Genomic DNA, 22,741 nt, shown 5'->3' on the forward strand with positions numbered 1-22,741 from the left:
TTTCTGTTATGTTTCGATTAATTAAAAGGAATTTCGTAACCCGTTCATTCATGCTTACATCAATCTATTACCTTAGAGACTTTCCTCGATGAATCGATGCCTTTTCGTCTTGCCTTTCCACAGTTCACAAACGACGTGTTTCCGGGTGCTGTTCGTCTGCCAGCGCCGGACAATCCCCTGAACGTATCGCACGGTCAGAAAATGTAGGCAGTATTTCGAGAGAGATTTGCACAAATCAACCTAAGAGGGTTGCCATGTCGACTCCACTCCCATAGTCTAGCTGACAAGACCTGTGGAAGGACGCAAAAGCAATCCATTTGAACAGTCAATTACGATTATGGATGAAATAGCGCGGGATGAGGTGTATTGCCATTTAACGGCACGCCGCGCAGTCGCTCGAGCAGCCTTGCATCTGGGCATCGACACCATGTCACAGGAGGCCTTGGACACAACGGGCGATGTGCTGTTAGCTTATCTGGAACGCATCGGAAAAATCCTTGCGGTATCAGTGGAAGCATCCGGACGTTCCAGTGCGCACTGTCACGCGTTGGATTGCATTCGGGCCGTCGAGGCCTGTACGGAGGCCGCCGTCCAACGAATTCACGTCGATTCGCGACCGCACAGTGGCGACGACGTAGCGCACACGAACACGGCCAAATCTCCCACGGAGCAGCTGTCTTGGAAAGGTCTAGCAGAATTTTGTTTCGGGCCGGATTGGCACCTGTCAGACCAGCAACGGCAAGGTTCTCGCGGCCAGGGCGGGGCCGGTGGGAAAGTGGGTCCTTCGGCTACCGGTAACGATACGAGCACCAACCGTGGATGGAACGCTCCGTTTCCGGACGAAATTCCGGATTTCCCTTTGGCTTCCGCAACTACCGCCAATCCGCACACACTGTCCTCGTCCGTATCCAAAGGCTTTCATCGACCTGATCTTTCGGACAACGATGGATCTCCGATGATTCGACCCAAGGATGATATTCCCGACTCAGTGTTTACCGGACGGTGGGGGAGTTTGGACGAGCCGATCACATTTGCAGCAGACACGTCAATGAATAGTAAAAAACGTAAAATACGGGACGACGAATTGGATCCGGAAGGTTCACTGAAAAAGGCCAAGGACAACCAGGGCCAAGGACGACTGCGGGACACCTTCTCGTCGGAAGATTCTGGAACGCCCTTATACATTCCCTCATTCTTTCCACCCTTTCCACAAAGTGCGAGTGGAGCATCACGCATCGTTGTGGATACCGAAGCTGCACCACATCAACCTCTCCCGGCGATCGAGGCGGCGTCTCCGCCAGCTCCGACGGAGCCATTGACGAACGTGCGTTCGGCGCTGATCCAGTTGGGACGTCATCAGTACTGGGGCTCGGGATGGGATGAGACACTCCGGAATGTCGGAGATCTCGCGGTACCGTCCGGTCCGGCGGAAGCAGGAACCGCATCGCAGCAGATTGTTCCGTTGGGACGGGCGAGCGGATCTCGGGTCGCGCGCATCCTGGAGGGCAGCATGGAGCCCATGGTTCCGATCGGCTAGAGAGAAAAGAGCGATAGGAGTCGGCTGCGTATGCTTTCCGCTACAGCTGAAAGAAACCTTTAGTAGGCTCTCACTGGCCTAGGTGTTTTTCAATTTGCTTACAATCATTTGCTAATGTAACAAAAAATAGATGTCGGGTTTGGTTTTATTTGTGGGGCAATGGGGCGATTGATGACTGTTAGTTCCTTATTGTTAGTTGGTGGTCGGGCGTCACAGATCGTTTGTTGCGTCGGGTGGTAGCTTAACGAAAACGAACCACCAAATAGAGTAACAGTCCCACTTACTCACTGTCACTTCTACTTTGGGAACCCGCCTGGCAGCCTTACCGTTTACAGTTGCCGACCTTGGTATTCTACTAATGTAACATGCAAAGTGTCTGGACCAATCGTGTCGATTCCCTTTTTTTTTAAACTAATAGAGTCACCAGTACTAGTGAGTAGGTAATCCCACCAACTCACTGTCCAAGTGGGAGCCCGAAAGTCCCAACCGAGCAAAACGTGTCTACGTTACAGACATGTGTTTTGGACCAATCGTATCGATTCCTTCGCAACGCCGACGTGGAAGACAAACCGCTGGCACTTGTTTTTCACGGTCGCCAAAATGTCGGTCCTTCCCCTCCTTGGCGCGCCGGGCACGATTCGCCGCCACGTTCGAACGATCCCCATACCATTGTTTGATTGGTCGAACAACCTCTTGGTCACGCACGACCTACAGAAATACCGTTCGAAAGCGGCTCGCAACCAAAATTACGCTGGCTCGTTCGCCCAAACGCAGTCGGAAAGACCCGTCGCGAACAACAACGTAACCCAACCTCGTGTGTGGGCGTGTCTTTCGTATTCGAAAACGACACTCACAGGCCCCCAATGCAGTTTTTCCCACGCCTGCAATTACGACCTTCCAACGCAAAACCCACTTAAGACTCACACCAGAGATCTCCTTCTGTCAGAAGAGACACACACACACACACACTCACCAACCTACGAAGACTTTTTCGTACCAGAATCGATCGTACCCAATTCACCATGCCGCCGAACGTAACAACACTCTTCGCACGTGTTATACCACAATACTATTCTTCTACAATCACTGCACGACACCCAAACTAGTACTCCTTTCGTCTTTTTTTTCAGCACAACGTGGTCTTCCAATCCCCTACACTTTTCTATTCGACTTGCTAGACATTCACGCTCACACTTACAGTTAATTACACCATGACGGCACACATTGTTCGCCGACAGTTGGCTCACCGCAAGCTCCCCATGCACTACGGACTGCGTCCGCACCACGCTCCCACCGCCGAACAAGACAAGGGACGATCACGACTCTGGAATCAACTCGGTGGAATCTACCCCAAGACTCCGCCCGCGAAAGCTTCCGCGGGATCGGCGTCACATCGGAACGACGTTTGCTCCGTCCTGGCCCTCAAGGAAGCACGGCGGATTGTTACACCGCTGCGGTTGCCGGACACGCACAGCGCCACACGCGGACGCATTCGCTTCGCCGAAACCGTCACGGTTGTAGAAATCCCCGATCGACACTGCTACGCCGACGACAAGGACGCCATCTGGAACAGTTGCCGCGAAATCCGAGAAATGGCCCGACGTAACCGTATCGAGTTCGCTTTTGAAGGCCACGATATCGACAACGTCGTGGACGACGCCGACTTTTTGGTCCGCAACGGCTTCCACGTGCATCCCGCACACGCTGCATCCGAGTAGACATCATCGAGTGTCAGCGTTCAACCGAATCAACATCAAAAATCGAAATCAACGCGTACTAGCGGACTTTTGCCGCACGTACACACAGACTCGCTCAAATATACACTACAATACCAATCGCGCTCGTTATACTTGTCAGGAACCGTGCCCACCAGGTTTAAACTAAATTGTTATTACTTTCAGTTAGGAAGACAGTATTTCTCCGATTCACCTCCAAATTGCTGCACTGTAGGCTGCTGCCACCGTATCTTTGAACGCCACATTCTTTTGTTCGTCCCCCTTGCGGATCCAAATCGCGTCTTCTTTGGGCGGACGCGCCACGTCTTCGTTTTCGTCCCACCGTTTTTCCTTTTGTTCCCACAATGCCCATTCGTACATCTCGTGCGCTGCGGCATAGCTCTTGCGGTTCCCACTCGTGCCCTGTGTCGATGCGTAGCCCACTCCGGCGATCGGCTGGGCCGGTAACGCGTCCGCTACCGGTTCCTGGTATCGGGCAAACAAATCTTCACCGAGAACGCCCTGTCCGTGTCCATCCTTGCGCTTTAAAAGCCCGTGACTCCGGACACTCGGGGGACGTACCTCGGTGAAGCGATGCAACGGGCGCGGGAAATCGTCCAACGCACCCTCCAAAAGACGGCCCGGGGCAGCCGTAGTATTGCCGCCGAACGCAATGGCCACCAGACGGCGACTCGTGGATTCCAAGTATTTGGACATGCGCACTTGGTCCAATTCATTCTCCAACGACCCGAAACCACCGTTGGTGAGCACCGCCGTCTTCAACTCGTGCACCAATTGTTCGTTTAGACTGCCTTTCCGTGTAGTAAACGGCATGCCCCAGGTCATGATGCCCTGAATCTTGCCCGTGCGGTCGGTATAGAACACAACGCCAATGCCGTACACGGGCTTGGCGAGTTCCTTAATACGCTCGCGACGTTCTCGTTTAGTTAAGGGACTCTTCGTTGAGTGAGCGCAGCAATCGCCGCTGGGCGGCTTGATTCGTCCACCACACGGCGTGTGTGGCAAACCGGTCTGAATCGCAGTGACCCACAGCCAAGCAGCTGATGCCGATTTCCGATAAGCACGAAGTACGATCCGACCCGTTGCCGGCGTACGATCTCAAATCAGATCTCCACACAGGTAACGGGTCTTTTGTGTGTGCCACAGCCAGCTCTTCGTCCCTTTTCATACTACCCAGCAACGACGAAGCACGGTACTGTCGTCCCATGTTCATGGCAGCGACCTTACCGGCCGAGCGGGCATCTTCGATGCCAACTCCCGCCACATCGGCATGTCCCGTGAGACCATTCGCGTACTTGGCTACGGATCCCGCCGCGTAGACACCACTACATACCACCAGTTCGGTATTCACCGAGACGCGGCCATCGTCCTTGTAGCAAACAACCGTGCCTCGATCGGTGACGGACGACATGGCTTGATTGAACCATGTTTCGTACCACGAGCGTCCTTTGCGTGAACTTTCCAAATGACTCGGTATGTTATTGGTCGGTAGAACCGCACTTCCCCGCGCGCCACTGATCTCGGGAGCGACGACGACCAAATCAACAGTAGTGCGGAAGCTATCCAAAAAGTCGTACGACTTGGCCGTGTAAATTTGTAATTCGGCATTCTCCTCTTCACAGGAGATATAGCGAACTAGGGTTCGATCCAAAACTTCAATCTTCTTCGTTCGGAGCCGCCTGGCAACAGCGGAACTCAAATAGGAAGGTAGCATGTGCGAGGCTGGTCCGGGATTACCAAAGGCAATAGTGGGCCGTGTTTTCCCATGATTGGAGGCCACCAGCACCAGATCAATCGCATCCCAGCCACTCCCCAAAACTCCTATTCGTAAACCATTAGCAGCCGTCTGCTGTACGCTCTTTCGTACAAGTTCCGGAGAAATGATAGGCCGCTGATCGGAGCTAGGCAACACGCTCGGGCGAACTTCTAAAACGCGACTCGTGGCCTTGGAATCCATCAGATAGTGCGGTATCGGAGCACCATGCGCCCCAGTTGCTAGCAACACAGCATGCCTATATCGAACATCATCGGTTGTTTCGAGTTGGACTGCTTGTGACCGTGGGTCCAAAGCTGTTACTCGACAAGGGTAATAATCGGCACCAGCCGTGGCCAAAGGCCGGAGTGGATCGACCAAGGCAACCGTAGCTGAAGGGCATTTTCTTCGCAGCGTTTCTAGTGCACTCCTTCCACAGTTCCCGTGCCCGATTATTACGAAATCATACACTTTGGCTGTATCCTTCACAATTTGGCGGTTGTTTCTCTTGAAGTGTGCCTCGTCACGGGTTGACTCCAACAGCGTTCGTGCAACCGGTAGGATTTCGAAAGTCTGCAGGCGGAGCAAAGATTGCAATATGTATTCGCTGTACTGGCCGTACGAACACTGCAAGGTTTTAGAGCGTTGAACCTTTTGTTTGTTGTCGTTCAAGAATGCATGGAATTTGTCTCCGCAGCAAACTTGACCAACGGCTACCGACCCGGCCCCCGTCAATTTGCGCCATGGAATAAAGGAATTCCAGAAACCCTGCGCTCGCATTAGAAAGATCTCCTTCCTCAGCGAGACGCACTCATCGAGAAAAACTATGTAGTGAGAAAAAATAGATGTCCATAGAAAGCTTCGCTGACATTATTTCCGGGATCTGAAACAAACAGAGAATGGGGAGCAAAACCTTCGATGTCTCATTTTAGGATCGTTTACTGTCAGTCAGTCTCTTCTGCGGCGTGCGAGACAGTGATTGTGAGTCAGATCTTATCCTACGCAATGTCATTTGTGTCGTACATTAAAGCCAGCAACTACTTGTTGTAATTACAATAACTAATGGTAGCTTAGATACAGGTACTTTCGTTTGATTAAAACCTCTGGTGAACGACTGTAGCAGTGCAACTTCCGTCGGCTTTCTAGGTATAGTTTTGCTCGAATACTTATCAACGGCTAGACAGGAGCACATCTTTTCGATCTTGGTCCAAAAAGTCAATTTGGCTTTTATCCGGCACTGCTAATCCTTGCTTTTCCAACTGCGGGACTTCGACAGTATGCAAAAACAAAGCTAACAGGCATTCTGCGCGACTCATAGTGAACAGTGGGTCCTTTGAGATGCGATCATGAACCGATGTGTGATCTGATTCACTCTCCATTACACCAAAACTATCCCATTCGCCGTACTTTTTTACCCATGGTATTGCGGCGACTCTTCCATGCAGATCAATCTCTAACTCTTTCAACCTCATTACGACTCCAACTACACGTCCTGCGATTGTCTGCTCTTCCGCGGGGGTCATCGCCATACCGTCAGAGGTGCTCGTGTGTTGGCGTTTTGCCACTGCTTCAGCGGCAATCCTTCCCGCGGTTAATGCGACCTGCAAAGGTTCTACCGACTCCGACACCACAATCGGCAGGTTTTCTTGTCTCTGCGATCGAAGTCTCAGTGCTTCGGCTACGGCGTTGATGGTGACTGGATGCAGCGACGGTCGTATTCCTGTGGATTCTCGAAAAGGGTCGCCCTTCAAATCCTTGAGAGGACTGCAAGGATATCGCTCGGTCGGCTTCAAAGTGAAGCTATCCGCCGGCTGAAAGAGCAACGTGAGCACACAAGCAAACAGGAAATGACACATGGAGTTTATGAGTGTACTGTGCCTAAAGATCAAGAGATGATGTGAAATGAAAATGTTGCTTTACTGTCAAAATATGTCCATCCACAAACGTATAGACGACTCAGGGTTCAAATAGGGTTACACATTTTCTGTGTCTTATCAACACATATAGCGTACGGTGATACTCACAGACAGCGTCATATCCTGACAGTGAGATGCCAGACTACCTACCCGTCTTTCAGTCAGTTTCAAAACTATACAATTTCATATCATTCACTGTCTAACAGTAAATCAATTTTCGCCATTTCTCCTACCGAGGCAGAAACGCCTGCTGCCATTCATACATTTCTGACAGATGTTCACCGGTGGGACGCCGGAGCGGAGGAGTAAGGAAGACGGTCGTGTCACTTTCGTGCACGGGCTGATAAACGATGTCCTTTCCCAGCGAAAGTTTCTCAGAGTCAGGTCTTTCCGATGATTCCTTCTTTAGACCTTGCTGCAAAATTCCAAGCTCTACACTCATCTGTGGTGGTGAATCATAACCAGGCAAAGGCTGTCCTAAATGTCGAGTTTTTCTCTTTGTTCTACCTCTTGAAGTCTTTGTATCCGCCGACTGTTGGTTTTTTACAGCATCTTCGGCAGCAAACCGCAGGATTTCTGGAGTTGCGTTTTCCGCCTCAACATGAAGGTCTGAAACAGTAGCAGGGCCCATTGGTTTGGCTTTAAACGGATGGAGCAGAAAACAATGCTTGGCGCTGTGCCCCTCCTGGTCACAGAGTTGACAAATCACTTCTATGTTGACGTGCACTCCTCCAGTTCTTGAGGTTGTACATAGATCAGATTCGTTTGGCATTTGATTAAGCTGGAAAAATCTTTTGCCCTTGGGGCGCCTCATCAAGGCTGTTCGTGCTTCGCCGGCGGGGGTAATTTGCAAAAGATCGTCGGTCGATGGCTCACGGGATGGTTTAGTTTTTCCCGATTCAGATAGTTTGGAGCCCATTCTATCGGACACGGGCAATGTCAAATCACTTTCTCGAAAACTGGTAAGATGAGGAGTGCTTGGCAATTTTTTGAAGGAGTCGTACCCGGAATTGACGCTTACTTGTCGACGCGCATCAGACTGGTTTTGGTGTTGTCTTCTTTGCGTTAGCGACCGTGGCTTTGATGGAAATAGCTGACTCGGTTTTGTAGATAACTCCTCATTTCCCAAGATTATCGCAGCAAATGACTTCTCTTTCCTAGCTCGAATTGATGAGCTCTTTCTCAAATGAGGTCGACGACTGGTACTAGTCTGAGGAGGACATTTCTTGCGCGATTCAGAATTCGGGTTGGCGTGGGCTGCTTCTGTGTTCTTCTCATCTTCTGCAGGTCCTTGTTGCTTTGGAGCTAGATTCCGAGTCCAATTTATTGAAAGAGCTTTCTTCAACATTTTCCGCATCTTGGTTTCTGGAATGGGTTTGTTATGGTCAGAGAAGGCCGTGACCGGTGCAACAGTCGAGTATCTCGATTCTCTTTCCATACAATCTTTGGTTGAACCTTCGTTACCAACACATTGGAAAAACGAGTCCCCTAAGTCTGTGCCTTCTTCCCCGACGTCACTTGTTTCGATCAAAATCGCAGGCATTGCCAAAGCTGTAGACTTAGGCAAGCCGCTGTCTCCTTGCAGATGGCTGGGCCGGTCGAGCATTGTTTTAAAAGCGTTGCGAACATCACCTTTGCTTTGTTTTCCAATCGAGTTTTGTTGTTCGCCAGTCCCATATGTGCCTCTCGTACTTCGAAGCTTTGCCTTCATTACACAATCGCTACTTTTTGTTTGTTTCGACACCACGGACCTACAGGAAGAAGATCGCTGAAATGATTTCTCCTTTGGGATCAGATTAGTAGCGCTTTGACTGTGTGCATACATATTCATTCGAAGAAAAGAGCGGCGTGATGTCGTGGTTTTGTTCCCAACCAGGCTGCCCTCATAGTCGGGTGGCCTTGTGACCGGGCGTTTCTCCGTTTCTCGTTGACAGGAAAAACCTTGTTCACTGATACCGATTCTGTTTACCTCTGAAGAAGGCTCGATTCGTTTGGATCTCTGAACGGTGAATGCTCCTTTCTGTTTCACTAAAGCATTCGACTGTGACGACAACGAGCGAACCGATAACGATTTTCTAAACATCGAAGGCCGAGCCGCGCTGCTCTTGGTCGTAGTTTCCATTGTCTGGTTCCCTCCCGGGAAGGAGGACAAATTGCTTGGAGTAAGTGTCATCATCTTACCAATAGGAAAATGGATGTTCACGACTGCATTCAAAAGAACGCACTACATTGACAGTGAATGGACTCTGAACAATGTGGTAGCGATCGGTGACATGGTCTTGTCCGGGATCACGGGAAGAGGGGAAAGCCCGCTCGAAATCACCATCAATTATGCTGCAAAATAATTAATGAACATGAATTAATACATAAAGGTTTTTCTCGGTAGCTAAAAATCTTCAACGGATAGGCCATCCACTTTTCATGTCGGTCCTTATTGATTACTGCAAAGTTCAAACAAGCGGCAAAATTCCGCTTTGCTTTTTCATACCAAGCCTGGAGAAGACGAGTGGAGACGATTTTATTGCCTTCGCTGAAGGGATGGGGAAAAGTGGAAAACTTCTAAAAGGGGACAGAACGTGTTTAATCTATCAGTAAGTAGCCTCATTTGGTTCCAGTATATTCTTAAATATTCAAACTACTTAAAGTAAATTCGACTCAGATGTCAACCGTTGCCAGTCAATTAACCAACAGCATTTTCTCATCTCCGCGGGTGAACAACTGTGGAAACGGCAATGGCTCCAGTTTCCAAACGGTAGGATCCGCAAAAGGCTGCTAAGCCCGAAAGTTAATCCATTCAGCTCCATAAGCAAGGTTTGAACTATTGTTAACCGCTTTCCTTCAGAGTTCTTCTATTCTCATTTCAACAAACATACCAACAGGAAAATGTGCAATTCCAGCGCAAATGACTACAATGAGCTGGAACGTAGAAATTCCCTAAGCGCCATCTGTCGATTTTCAGTACTGTTTGCCGTTCAATCAACTAGTACACATTGTCTCGGGAACAAGCCAGCCCAGCCCATTGGAGAGGTTTGCTACCAAAACAAGCCTGTTTCTTTTGTGGTGGCGGGTGGGTTGCCCTGAGATCTTTCATTGGAAGCCGTGTAATCAATATCTTAGCTGGAAACGTCGGCATCCGTGACAAATTTTTGGCGTTTAGTTTGAAAACTCAATAATATACTGGTGCCAAATGAAGCTGCTTATATTGAATACGTTCTGACCCCTTTCAGAAATTTCCACTTTTTTCCATCCCCTTCAGAGAAATTTCTCTTTTGCTGATCCGAGACTTCAATGTGGTTAGCTGTAAATTTTGTCAATACGTTTGACGAGACAAAGAGGGTTTTGCGCAATGGAAAACACAAGATGTAGGAAAAGATCCTACATAAATGGCTACAGTAATCAATAGAACGTCCTATGCGCATGCAGTTTGATAACGCTGGATTCAAATGGACAGGCCAGGCCGAGCCTCGCTGACATTTGTTAAAGCTGTCAACTGCTATTTTGCTTTCTTGTCTTGGTACCTTGCATCTAATGGAAGAGCCATACCAAAAGTGCATAGCACCTGCATGTTTTCACTGTTATTCCTTTTAAAAGAGGGTTTTTCGAAAGGTGAGGCGTCGTTTGAGTTTTCACGATTGACTTCGTTTACAATGTAAATGAGAATAAATAACCTGGCATTTCGTGGGTTTGTGGCTATTTAGATGACACATCTTTATTTCGCTTAAAAGGGTATACCTGGCTTATGAACCTTGTACTAAGCCGCGAACGGCTATTCTCTTACACAAATTTATCTTTGGAATCTCATTGGAGTCTCTACGTCGGTACCGTATAGAGACCCGAATAAGCCCTTTGAAAACATATATGTAATATTGCCTTTTCAACTCGTGACAGGGTATAGAAATCAATATCTGATTCCCGGCTTTGCTTTTCGAATTATAGACATGATCCGAGAAAACATTGCTAGAGCATAAAAATGCCATCTCGGGCTGCACGGTGCAAGATTTTTGTGGCCTCGCAAACACAGCAATGAGAGCTTCGCCGAGGACTCCTTCAAATCCACCAAGGGATGAAAGTAGCTTGTGGCTCCTTTTTGGACCTTCCTCGTTAGTCCCGAAAAATTCCTTATCCTCTCCGCTCGGCGGTCCGCTGGCGTCATTTGGTACACAGGACGAAACCGAAGAAAGAGACTTTGAAATCTACGAAGACTTTCAAATCTTGACCGCTAAACGATTTCAGAACAAGTTAGCTGCGGTGATGCAAGACGAAAAGCGATACAGAGAGTTCCAGAAAATCATGAAAGTTGGTTCAACGCATATGAGTTTGAAAGAAAATCTTGAGCACATTCTTCGAGAGCATGTCGCCCGTGAATTGGACGAAGAGATGGAAGAAAAAAGAATATTGGGTATGGGCTTTGGCGAAACAAGATAATGAACAATGTTACAATATCGGCTTTGATACTGGTATAATTCTAATGACGGACTCATGAAATACTGTTAATGCATATTTAATGTTTGAACAAAGTTAGCTTTTACACCAACAACGACAATGACTGCTTCCAACAACCAAATGGGTCCGCCGACTGTCTCCCCTAGTAGGGAGGCTATACCCTTGAAACAGATCACTACTCCGTGTCATAGTGATTACTGTGAATTGAAGTATTCCTTCATTAGAAACTTTCCAGACCGCTTAGCTCGGTTAAATCAGACTGTGACAGCATCCAGGGCTATATGAGTATACTTTCTAACCCAAACAATGGATGCAACGGATACGCGGATGATAAGTGCATTATTATCACCAGACTGTTACCCTCCAACGCAATGAGTGTTGTTGTGGTTTGCATAGTAGAGTCCATCAGACTGAGGTTCGTAGGCGGGATTGCCCGGAACGTGCTCCTCTTTGGAAACTTCATCGTTTTTCGCGGCATGGTCCACACAATTCTTTTAATTACTATAAGATCATCCGACGATGGAGATTATGATTGCAGGTAGACGATTGCCGATCAATTGGTGTTCTGCACCTGTTTGAACTTCGCACAATCGCAACAGAAAATTTGTAAGAACGGATGTTCGAAGAATACACTTCAATTTCTGCAGCGATGCGCTTTCCCAAAGTCCCTCCCACCAGCAAAATGACGGCTGCATTCTTGCACAGTACTTATCACAACGGTCGTTCTCTTGCAACCGCCAAGGGTGGGCCCAAGCTCATTGTGGGTCATTCGCGTCGGGACGTCGCTACGGCTGCCGAACGTGCTTCGACCGAAAGATCTCTTACCCGAAGTGCTCGAGGACAAAGGGCCGTCCAGTTGCTACCCACATATCTAGCCGACGCAAGATCTGTCGAGAAATACTCACCACAATATCCTAATGGTGCCCTCCAGCTAGGCGTGGCCGAGTCGCAGATGTTGGAAGACTGGCTCGTTCCTGCTCTCAACATTGATTTGAAGGTATCTCCCGACTGTATCTACTACCAACCAACCCCCGGGAGGCAAGGTTTTCGTACTGCAATGGCATCTTATATGGAGGATATGCTCGATTTGGACAAAGGCCGCATCGACACCGAAGGCCTTGTCGTCGGCGCCGGATGTAACGCCGTTTTGGAAAATCTCTGCATTTGCTTGGCTGAAGCAGGCGATGCTGTTTTAATTCCGACGCCTTATTACGCCGCGTTTGAGTTTGATCTCGTGGCCCGCGCTGATCTTTATGTACAGGCTGTAACGACCCGAGACCATCATCCTGAAGTTACTAGCTCGGATGATCCAGCGATATACTATCCTAGCGAAGCCTCTTTGGATGCTGCTTTTGAAAAGGCCCTCATTGCAGGACACGCTCCGCGTATTCTTCTTATCAGCCATCCTCAGAATCCGTTGGGCATCTGCTACCCTCCGGAAGTTATGAAAATTTGCATCAATTGGTGCCGGTCTCGACGTGTACACTTAATTTCTGATGAAATATACGCCGGTTCCATATATCGTCCGGAACTAGCCGGTTTTTCTTCTGCTCTAAAGCTGGCCGACACCCAACGGGGCCTTGGGCCCTACGTCCACTGGGTATATGCTCTTTCGAAAGATTTTGCCCTTTCCGGGCTCCGAGTTGGTGCCGTTTATTCCGAGAATTTGGAGATTCGTACTCCCATGCAAAAACTCAACGACCTTTGCCAGATTTCGTCTACAACACAGTTATGGACCGAGACTATTTTAAATCGCGTGGATGCGAAAGGGAATTCCTGGGTACATTCATTTCGGAAAGAGAATCACCGTCGATTAGAAGCTCGCATTGAAGCACTCACTTCAGTCCTTGACGAGGTCAGCATTCCGTACCTCGCTCCCACTGCGGGTCTATTTGTGTGGATTAACATGTCTCAATTTTTGACGGAAGACAGTAATCTGACAGATTCAGAACGTGAGAGGAAGCTTTATTTAAGCTTAGTGCAAGAGTTTGGCATCTTATTGACACCGGGTGATTCAACTCGGAACGAGCACCCCGGGTACTTCCGCTGCGTTTTTACGGCTGCGTCAGATGAAGAGTTCGAGCTCAGTCTGATTCGCTTCCGCGCTTTCGCCAATGCGCGGCGGTAAATAGGGTTTACTGTTAGCTCTTCGGTTGTTGCTCGGTGTACACTACTTGATCAACGAGGATTCCGACAATTGCAGTCGCTTTCCTAAGCAGCAGAGTTTTACAAGTAAACTAACTAGGTGAACTGATTACCTTAGCTTCAATTTCATTTGTTTCGTTTACCTCAGTGTCGTCAGCCTCGGGAAAGTCAGTTGGCAATCTTTCCAGGCTTTTAAATAGGAGATAGCAATGCGGTGGGTCGATCCTTCTGTAGTAGTTTTCCACCATTTCACCTTGATGAAAATTGAAGCGCTCCGTGTAGAAACGTATGGCGTCTCGATTCGAAATTTGTACATGCAGTGCGATCTCGCTTGCTATCTGATGCTCGACGCAATAATCGAGTACGGATTGAAGAAGTTGGCTACCGATATTTCGTCCTCGGTAAGCGGCCAGCACAGCCAAAGTCATGATGTAAAGTCTTCGTTTGCCATTCTTCATCTCTTCAAAGCGAGTGCAAAGTGCTCCTACGACAAACCCATTCCAGTAGGCGAACTTATTGAGTGCTTCATTGCCTCGTTTTAGTATATCTTGGTAAAAGCTCTCGTTGTACTGGATTGGGAAAGAAGCAACATTTATTTTTCGAAGCTGTACAAGTGTGAAGAAAGCACGTGAGCATAACCAACGGGGGTAAGAGGACCGAAGCGCAAGGGTTTCTACTTTCCCCCCACAATACCATCTACTGACCTGCTCCACGTTATCGGCTGTAATTGCACCAAAATCAACCTTCAGTATTTGGCACTTGCTCATAACAATTTGCGAGTTATTCCCTCGTTCGTGTCTTTCTACCATACAGAATGCAGGTTGAGTGTGTGCGGTTGACCGCGGTCTGAGGGGGGATCGTTTTTCGTAACGCTGGAATGCTCTTGCGTTCCTTGCCTACGACGTCGTCGTTTGGCTGGTCATACAACATGATCGTGTTTCTTCGTCTATTGACTGTGAGAGGCGGTGTGGCGATTGCTGATGCACTACTCGCGCCATCTCAGTTTTCCCCCCTATGCGTCCACGTTTTGAAAGCGTTCCAGTTCGACTATGAATTTGAAATATCAATATGACTGATATTGACGTGGCAATAATCCAGCGCTTTTGAATTTATGACAATTTCCAGAAACTTCAAAAGTTATAACGTCATCCTCTAAGAGCCCAATTATTGATCCGGATTGTTGGAGAAAGGATATCGATAGATACACCTCAAAACGGTGAGCTGTCTCTTCCAGGTTGTACGTCAGCGCTTGGATTGACGCCATTGTCACCGCAGGAAAAAGCTGGTCGTTTCGTTGTGACTCATTGAGAGTGAAGATTCTCGTACATTGGAAAGCTTCAACCCAACCCTGGATTGGATCAGATGGAAGGGGCTACGTGCGAAAATTCGTCGTGATTATGGGAATGAGCGTGGTATCTTGTTCCAGCCGTGAGTTCGAAAAGGACCAGACCTAAATTCAAGGTGCAGATATACAGCTGCGGTGTTGACGGGGTAGGCAGAGGAACTAGTCAAAGTCTCTCGCTGCAAGGCATTGCATTTCGCCCTCATCCTGCGATTTCAATTGTGGGTTTGGCTCTCGCCAAAAGAAAATCAAATGAAAAAGCGACGACAAACAGCGCGGGTCGCACCAGGCTTGTTGTTTGTTGTGATCGGTTTCCGGCTGTGTGACGTCGCGGCATGGATGCCGTTGCAGTTACCTTCTCGAAAGACCACAGCGCAACTAATGGTAGGAAATTTTGGCGGAGGAAATGAAAAGGGTGCAAAGCTGTCAACCTTGCCGAGGGACGTCAAGGAAGCCGTAAAAAGTTGCCGTGAAGCGACGCAAGAAGCTCTCAAGAATCGTATAAGTCGTATGGATATTGAGTTTCCAGTGGGTGCCAAATTCAACATAGAAAAGGGCGAAGCAAGACGCAATGCAGGAGAGACTCCTACAAAGGACGAACTAGATCGATCTGACCGCGAACTTGCACGTTTATTCGTTGACATGTTCCAACCCGTGGGTGGCGATCGGATCGCTGTGGTCTTTGCGGACGTGAGTGCTGCCGACAAGGCTCGCAAAACGTGGAAGGGAGATACGACGGCAATATGCAATATTGTCTCACTGGATCGCCGAAAATCACAGGCGAGCAAAAAGAAAAAGAAAAACTCAAAAGGTTTCGCTGCCAAGCTAGCTGCGGAGGTCGAAGGCGAAATGGACATGTCAGGGCCGTTTCGCTTGCCAGGAAAAACGGAAGTAGCCTTGTTTGTAGCTCCCGGTCCGAAAGAGCTGATTACAGTTGAAAAGATATGTCAGGAAGTTGGTATGGAGACACTTGTCGTCCTTCTCAACGCACGGCTATCGGCAGTATCGAATTTTGGTTCGGCCGCAACAGCGGAGCTTTTCTTAGGCAAATTTGAGTCTGTCTTCAGCTTGACGGCGGGCCCGCAAGATGCGGCGCCCGGATGTTTGCTCTATCGCGCGTATCCAGGTCGCTGGGTGGTGGCACGAAAACCTGCGGTAGGTCAACCGAAGGCAGTATTGGAGCAGTCTGAAAAACCGACTCCGGACCAAGTACGAGTTGCTTTTGATACATTGGAATTGACAGATATTGAGAAAGGAGTTGAGAGTGCTATTGAGAACGTCGCTGGATGGTTTCGCTAGCTCATCCGCTCGGTCTACGAAGTCTTTGCGAAACACGTACGCTAGACTTCGCTCCTTGTGATCAAACGTTGGGAATTCTAGCATCTTTGCTAACATTAAGGTAAATTCTGCTTTCAGATACTGCCAACAACATGGTTTACAGACGAAAAGGTCGCGGCATAGTCTTCTATTGCTGTGCTTCACAATCATGTGTTAGTCCATGAACATGCTCCTATCAAAGGCAACATGGCTCACGCGAAGTGCGGGAGTGTCTACATAGAAAGTAGAGCTGTCATTAGACGTCGATGATTTGTTCTCTTTCTAAGACAATGAATGCAGACTTTCAAGGCGTAGAGGATCCGGACAAGAAATAACTTATGTGTTTGTATAACAACATGCATTTTTCGAAGGCAATACAGCTCGTGCGGAAGTGCGAAGGCGTCTACAAAGCAAAGCAGACCTGTCAGTAGAGGCAATCATTTGTATCTTTGAAAGACAATGGTTGAAGCCATATAGGATGTAGAGGATCCCCACAAGCTATCCCGTAAGTGTGTGGCACCAGAGCAATGCCCCAATGGCCAATGACAAATTAAATGGTCGATACTTTCGCTGCCTTGTATTTTGCAATAGACACAGTACTCCTTATCCTGTCAAAATCCAATATACATTCAACCATCAAGTCTTGTAGCCTTGATTGCGCAAGTGTGTATTTTTTTTCAGGACGGCGCTATCCATATGAAACAGATGGTCTTCGCTTCCCATAAATATAGAGGATATTAATGATCTCTACAACGTCCAGCTTGGAGCAGTTCTTGAAGCATCAACGAGGCCTTGCATTTGTTAAGAATTACAGTAAAGGCTCTGGTGCGCTCTTTGAAAGATGAGAGCATTTGCCAACACGCTCAAAAGGGTGCCGACCCCTAGCACCGCCAGTTCATTTAAAAGTTTGGAATCTACGGAGTAACAGGTGTCGCAGCCTGAATCAATCAGACCTTCTCCAAACGTTGGAACTTCCAGAACGGCAAAGATGGTACTGACGAAAACAACTTCCGCACAATTCCAAGCAAAGGAAATCTCCGCGAGGAATAGTATCTTACGCAACGCAGCTCCTTTCCAGGGTGCCCAAAGCAACACTGCAAATAGAATGAACGAGCCGATTGGGGCTGCCATTGCTAACGTGAACCAGATTATTTGCAACCACGTCTGCGCGCGGTCGTCTGGATGTTGGCCGGCGTCGGAAAGGTCCCGGCCAACGTCAATCAACGAGTAGTCAACGGGTGCGATCTCAAGATTGCCGCGAGAATTCAGAATGCGAAACATGCCAATGCAACAACCAGCAAAATAGATGCCCGCAGCAGCCAAAAGTAGAAATGACATCAGCAAAGTCCGTATTGTCGCGATACCCGCAATATTCTGTAGCCCTTGCAGATTTGAAGTGATCGTTCCGTACACAATCCTTCTATGATGGAACAAAATAGCATGCGTGCCAATCAAGCTCAGCATTGTCGCCGCAACAAATCCAAAAAATCCCCATCGTGGTGCAATCCACACCTCCAAAGTTGGACCGCCTAGGGGTATAGTTGCCCGAAAGACGACCATGATTTCAATAAACACGACAACGTCCACAAAGCTCCATTTGCCGAGTACATCTAGCAACACCAGCAATCGTTCTCTACCTCTCGCTGTTCGAAATGGCCACATCCAGGCATATAAAGAAAGCAGTAGTTTGACGTACGGCCACATAATACTTGTAACAACAATGAGAATGGCCAAGCCGTAGGATCCCAAGTTCCATAATTCTTTGACCGACGTGAAAACGGAAGCTTCCAGCAAAACCTGCTCCCGCGCTTTTGTGAAATTGTCGTTAGCGGAGGGAACAACTTTTGTCAGAGCGACGACACCGCTACCAATATCGGAGGTAAGCAGTAAGGACAACACTGCCAGTAAGTAGATCACGATACCATACCGCCAATAGACGCTAACGGATTCGTTCCGGAAGTGCGCCGGGAATTTTTTTTCTTCTTCGAGTCCTTCTTCATCCTAGTCGAATTAAAAATGCTGTATGAGACATATGCATATTTTATCAGCATTTGTAGTACATCGTACATTTACGCTGTTGTAAGCCCTCGATTGTACGGCTGGCAAAGACACGTACTACTTGAGCTCGCGCCGATGCCACGCTTTGACAACTCCGAACGGAAACGTCTTGAGAGCTGCCTCTTTGTAAGTTGATGGTGTCGTGCGGCATGGTGAATGCACTTGACTTGACCTGAAATAGACTAGGAAAGCAGTTATGTTCGGAGATAAACCTCACTCAGCCCTCTGGATCAGAGAGAAAACGGACGGGAGTGGGTGACAGTGAATAAAATTCCCATCGATCAGCCAGGGTCAAATCTGTGCAGGACTCGTTTAGAATGACAAAATCCTGCTTTCAGGAAGATTGCGCTTATGCGTCACTTGCAATTAGGAATTGCGTCGTTTGTGACACAAGGAATATAATCACGTCTATGTGTTTCAATACAAATGCTATGTCACTGTCGTTGAAATTTCCGATTTGTGACGTGGTTACCTAGTTTATGCTTATGATAGTATTCGTCGTTTTCCTGTTCACAGCCGCACAACTTGCCGAAATTCAACTCCGTGGACGGTGAACAGGGCAGGGCAGTCCATACGGCCAGTATACCAAAACGCAGATGCCGGCCGACTCCAAATCGGTGTTGTTTGATTCTAACAAGGAACTTTGTCCGGACTAGCGCTTTAAAGCACGTAAGGAATGCGTACATAAATCGCAATGATCACACATTGGTCGCAAGCTCCAATTGTGTTTTGGATGCTGCTACATATTCTGCCGCAACATCAGCAACAACAAACAACCCACGCCTGGTCGGCTTGTCCCTTTTCTCTCGAGCCCCACGTTCACAGCCGATCTCGTGTGAAAAGACTAGGTTTGGCAGTGTCGGACGATGAGAGCACGTTGGTGGCGCAATTGCTGGATCATCTGTGGAAGTCGGATCCGTTCACCACGGTGGAGGCGATCATGAGCAGAGCGTTGGTGTTGGAAACCAAAAGATCCGTCAATGACGACGGTTCGGCGTTCATTGGAGACGAGGGCAATCCCTACGATTTTTCTGAATACATTAATGGCTTTGATCTCTTATACCAAGGAGTTTTCGTCAGACCACCTCCTCTGTACTGCGCTTCGCAAGCTCGAACCCGTCGAAAGTGCAGTTTCCGACTGGATCTTGCATATTTCGGGTCCGACTTTTGCGGTTGGCAAAGACAAGCACAGTCGAAGAAGCCTTCGGTACAAAAAATTGTGGAGGATGCAATGCAGGATGCCTTGGGTTATGCGGTGAACGTTCGCGTTGCCGGTCGTACCGACGCTGGTGTTCACGCTCTCGGTCAAATCGGGCGAGTCCGAACTTTTCCCAATGTGACAGCGGCCGATTTGCAGGAAATCCTCAGCTCAGCCTCAAAACGACACCGACCCGACATGCGTTGGAAGTGCTGGAGCGTTGTAGCCGTTGATGAAAAATTCCATCCAACATTTGGTACCACGTCACGGTCGTACCTATACATGATCGATACTACTAGGTTGGAAAATATTGTTCCTCAAGCGGACTCGGAGCAGTTGGCCGATCGCATGGACAGAAAACTGCACCACATACAAGGACGGTCCCTAGATTTTGTGGGATTAAGCTACGGAAAAGTTGTTACCGAAACAACTCATTGTACGCTTCACCGCGCCAAAGCCCGCGTCACGAAAGTGGGAGGATCCGAGGTTTTGGTTGTTGAGCTCACAGGAGATAGATTCTTACGTCGCATGGTCCGTATACTGGTGGCTACCGCTTTGATTGAAGTCGTCCGACAACCCACCGATGATGAATCGCTTTTGGGCATTGTTCAAAGTAGGGATCGGGGCTTGGCCGCTCCTCCAGCTCCGGCCGCTGGATTAATTTTTCTGACTTGCGATTTGTCGCAAGGCTCAAAAGTAAGTGCAACGGGATCATAGCTGTGAGAAATTAAACACACCTTACTGTTAGCTGCCATTGGCACTATCATTGCCTACATTTGCATTGTGGCTTGTAAATGCATTCACGGACAGCTTCCTACAGCGCTTTCGATTTCTCGAGCTGGTGGAAGGTACGGTATTTCCATTTTACAGTAGGATAGTTTGGCGCGAACATCTCGGCACGGATTTATTGTGGAGCAATGTATTGTGTCGATTCGCGGTCTGTGTTGAGCGAGACCTCTTGACGAAAAAAAATCGACAATGGTTACAATTCTACTAGGCATCCTGAGACTTGTGGTACGCCGCCATGCTTTGGCATAGGAGCTCGCCTTCTGAAGGGCAGTCTTCTTCCTGATCCTTATGTATATGACGACAACATGGTGAAAGCTTCCGGTACTGTAGCATATTCTGACGACGATCCTCACATCGTTAAACCTAAATCTATCCTACGAAGCTCGTCCGTTTCCGAGCACGGGAAGGCTGCTGCAGTTGAAGCTGGTGGCAGCAGTTCTCTGCCGAACTCATTTGAACTGAGTCAGGTATTGAATCCTCCTTCCAATGTGCCTGAGGTTGGTCGGTAAGGGAAACAACATACAGCTCTACGCTTCAATCATTTTTGATGGAAGCTCATTCTTCCCTTTTGTTTTCCTTCAAACACAGGAATCGTGCAATATCATGGGATTTGAAATTTAGTGGTGGTTTGCAGCATGCAGAATCATTCAATGATGACATATCACAAGTAACAGAGAACGATAGGATGACAGTAAAATGTTTATTGAAAGGTTATACTTTCGAGGACGAAGCGGTAAGCCCACAGCTCTCGCCTGAAGGATTTTTGCTAAACATGGCTTAAAATTGACACCACAAACGGTTTCTCTCCCTAGGAAACATACATACAACGTTCGCTCGACGAAACACCGTCCAATACTGTTGTACAAGGCAGCGCTGCCATATTCAATGGAATTTCTGATGAGCAGGCAGAGCTCTTCATTGCTCGGGAACGAAATTCTGGGTCTGTGACGAACATCGAGTTGAAGCCAAGAACATCCGAAAATCTATGGAGGCTAGCCGCGGATATGAGACAAATGCAACACAGTGAAGGCGGTTCCGATGAAAGCTTGTTGGGATTGTCTACCACATTTGAAGAGCAGGAGGGTGCTACCGACGCAGATCGTTTCGTCAACAATGCTGCAATTCTGACGCAACGAAGCAAATCAACGCGAACCCTGGGATGCGCGTCGGTAAGCGAGGCAGCAGGCGATCCTTCTAATATAAACTCCAAAAAACGATGGGGTCAGGTGAAGGCCGTCGTCAACTTCAACGGCGCCTTAAACAAGCCGGGGAAGAATGCCGATGCTAACCCAGAAGTTGGCAGAGCCCCGCATGCCGAGGAAGCAGATGAGAGAGCGAAAAGAACGTACAGCGACCGCTCAGAATGTCGTTCTTTGAGAGATTCTTGCTTCAGGCCCGATACAAAAGCCGATTTTCATGTCTTTCAAGAATGGATAAAGATAGGAAAACGAAGTGCGTTGGCCTATACCAAGTTCGTTGCCCTAGGATTCGTTCTTCCGTGCATGCTCGCCGCCGCGCTCTTGTACTACGTGCTTGGCAACCCACCATGTGGTACAGAAGAGGAATGCATTGAGTCCCAAAAGGTATTCCATCAGTTGCCTAATGCCACGGTGACGGATGGCGATGGTTCAGGAAGGGGTATTGACTTGATTGGATCTTTTTTTAGAAGAGAGAGATCAAGGAAAGCTAGTGTTTCCTGGTGGCTTCTCTTTGTTGGTGTGCGCCAAGTCTTGACTTTCTCAGGAGCAAGGGCAACGCAAGCGTTCGTAGTTGATTTTATCGCGCTCCGAACTCGCCTTCCGGCTCGAATGTTTGGACCGCACCTTGCTTTATGGACAATTCAGTCGAAAGGCTGGCCATTCCTTCTATTCTGGTGGGCCGTATACGATCTATTGTTCCTGTACGGAAATCACGAATTTGCCCGCCACTGGTAAGATTGCTTTGCTTTATCAATGGTAGCTATATTACGATGCCAATTGTTTCGTCACTTACTGTATCTTCCTTTCAGGTTATTCTTTCAAATGTCGATTGACCTTTTCAACAAGAACAACTCCTCTGGTGAAGTGACGTCAGACAAGACTTATCTTGCCCTGTTGTTGACGGCTGCATGTCTTGGTGTTGCTGTCACTGCAAAGAGATTCTGGCTGGGGCTATTTTTAGGGCGCCAAACGTTTGACCACTATGCAGAAAAATTGGCTGATACCATGCGCAACTCAATCATGATAGGCGAGATCGCTACATTAGCTAGAGATGTGAAGAAATACAAATTTAAATGGGCGATCACGACCGTGATTCCGTGGCATACGAAAGACTATGGCAACAGACCACGGAGGCATCGGTTGAGTCGGACGTACCTTCAGCAAGTCAGAGGACGATACCTGGAGTTATCGACTTCACTGAATCTCAGCGCGCTACGATAGGGCATGCATTGGGGGCTTGGGAAGAGCCCAAGGTTTTTGGGAAAAAGGAGGTAAGGTGGTGTGCTACCGTGTACAACTCTGCATCTA

General features: G+C 48.3%; 11 protein-coding genes across 11 annotated transcripts; 6 read left to right on the forward strand and 5 right to left on the reverse strand.

Annotated features, from left to right (window-relative positions):
- Nucleotides 1-258: 258 nt before the first annotated feature.
- On the forward strand, nt 259-1,537 carry PHATRDRAFT_45211 (predicted protein; the record flags this gene model as incomplete). The annotated part of the gene is made up of 1 exon (XM_002179189.1): nt 259-1,537. The coding sequence occupies exon 1, from the start codon at nt 338-340 to the stop codon at nt 1,535-1,537; it is 1,200 nt and encodes a 399-aa protein (XP_002179225.1). The 5' UTR covers nt 259-337.
- Nucleotides 1,538-2,748: 1,211 nt separating this feature from the next.
- PHATRDRAFT_34844 (predicted protein) lies at nt 2,749-3,255 on the forward strand (the record flags this gene model as incomplete). Its single annotated transcript, XM_002179190.1, has 1 exon — nt 2,749-3,255. The coding sequence occupies one exon, from the start codon at nt 2,749-2,751 to the stop codon at nt 3,253-3,255; it is 507 nt and encodes a 168-aa protein (XP_002179226.1).
- Nucleotides 3,256-3,462: 207 nt separating this feature from the next.
- On the reverse strand, nt 3,463-5,905 carry PHATRDRAFT_45212 (predicted protein; the record flags this gene model as incomplete). Its single annotated transcript, XM_002179407.1, has 2 exons — nt 4,209-5,905; nt 3,463-4,060 (listed from the first exon to the last, which is right to left on the reverse strand). The coding sequence occupies exons 1-2, from the start codon at nt 5,804-5,806 to the stop codon at nt 3,463-3,465; spliced, it is 2,196 nt and encodes a 731-aa protein (XP_002179443.1). The 5' UTR covers nt 5,807-5,905.
- Nucleotides 5,906-6,195: 290 nt separating this feature from the next.
- PHATRDRAFT_34846 (predicted protein) lies at nt 6,196-6,882 on the reverse strand (the record flags this gene model as incomplete). Its single annotated transcript, XM_002179408.1, has 1 exon — nt 6,196-6,882. One exon carries the CDS (start codon nt 6,880-6,882, stop codon nt 6,196-6,198), a length of 687 nt encoding a protein of 228 aa, XP_002179444.1.
- Nucleotides 6,883-7,123: 241 nt separating this feature from the next.
- On the reverse strand, nt 7,124-9,343 carry PHATRDRAFT_45213 (predicted protein). Its single transcript, XM_002179409.1, has one exon. The coding sequence runs from the start codon at nt 9,116-9,118 to the stop codon at nt 7,172-7,174; it is 1,947 nt and encodes a 648-aa protein (XP_002179445.1). The 5' UTR covers nt 9,119-9,343; the 3' UTR covers nt 7,124-7,171.
- A 1,622-nt stretch (nt 9,344-10,965) lies between these two features.
- On the forward strand, nt 10,966-11,367 carry PHATRDRAFT_34848 (predicted protein; the record flags this gene model as incomplete). Its single annotated transcript, XM_002179191.1, has 1 exon — nt 10,966-11,367. The coding sequence occupies one exon, from the start codon at nt 10,966-10,968 to the stop codon at nt 11,365-11,367; it is 402 nt and encodes a 133-aa protein (XP_002179227.1).
- Nucleotides 11,368-11,986: 619 nt separating this feature from the next.
- On the forward strand, nt 11,987-13,652 carry PHATRDRAFT_19699 (1-aminocyclopropane-1-carboxylate synthase). The gene has a single exon (XM_002179192.1). It carries the CDS (start codon nt 12,002-12,004, stop codon nt 13,511-13,513), a length of 1,512 nt encoding a protein of 503 aa, XP_002179228.1. The 5' UTR covers nt 11,987-12,001; the 3' UTR covers nt 13,514-13,652.
- A 63-nt stretch (nt 13,653-13,715) lies between these two features.
- PHATRDRAFT_11710 (predicted protein) lies at nt 13,716-14,144 on the reverse strand (the record flags this gene model as incomplete). The annotated part of the gene is made up of 1 exon (XM_002179410.1): nt 13,716-14,144. A coding segment is annotated over one exon (429 nt), but the record flags the coding sequence as incomplete, so codon positions are not given.
- A 905-nt stretch (nt 14,145-15,049) lies between these two features.
- PHATRDRAFT_45215 (predicted protein) lies at nt 15,050-16,171 on the forward strand (the record flags this gene model as incomplete). Its single annotated transcript, XM_002179193.1, has 1 exon — nt 15,050-16,171. The coding sequence occupies exon 1, from the start codon at nt 15,125-15,127 to the stop codon at nt 16,169-16,171; it is 1,047 nt and encodes a 348-aa protein (XP_002179229.1). The 5' UTR covers nt 15,050-15,124.
- Nucleotides 16,172-16,990: 819 nt separating this feature from the next.
- Nucleotides 16,991-18,444, reverse strand: PHATRDRAFT_45216 (hypothetical protein; the record flags this gene model as incomplete). Its single annotated transcript, XM_002179411.1, has 2 exons — nt 18,306-18,444; nt 16,991-18,190 (listed from the first exon to the last, which is right to left on the reverse strand). Exons 1-2 carry the CDS (start codon nt 18,396-18,398, stop codon nt 16,991-16,993), a joined length of 1,293 nt encoding a protein of 430 aa, XP_002179447.1. The 5' UTR covers nt 18,399-18,444.
- Nucleotides 18,445-19,385: 941 nt separating this feature from the next.
- Nucleotides 19,386-19,574, forward strand: PHATRDRAFT_8475 (predicted protein; the record flags this gene model as incomplete). The annotated part of the gene is made up of 1 exon (XM_002179194.1): nt 19,386-19,574. A coding segment is annotated over one exon (189 nt), but the record flags the coding sequence as incomplete, so codon positions are not given.
- Between the last annotated feature and the right edge of the window lie 3,167 nt (nt 19,575-22,741).

The sequence above is a fragment of the Phaeodactylum tricornutum genome, chromosome 6 (genome assembly GCF_000150955.2).
Source record: "Phaeodactylum tricornutum CCAP 1055/1 chromosome 6, whole genome shotgun sequence".
Taxonomy (NCBI): domain Eukaryota; phylum Bacillariophyta; class Bacillariophyceae; order Surirellales; family Neidiaceae; genus Phaeodactylum; species Phaeodactylum tricornutum.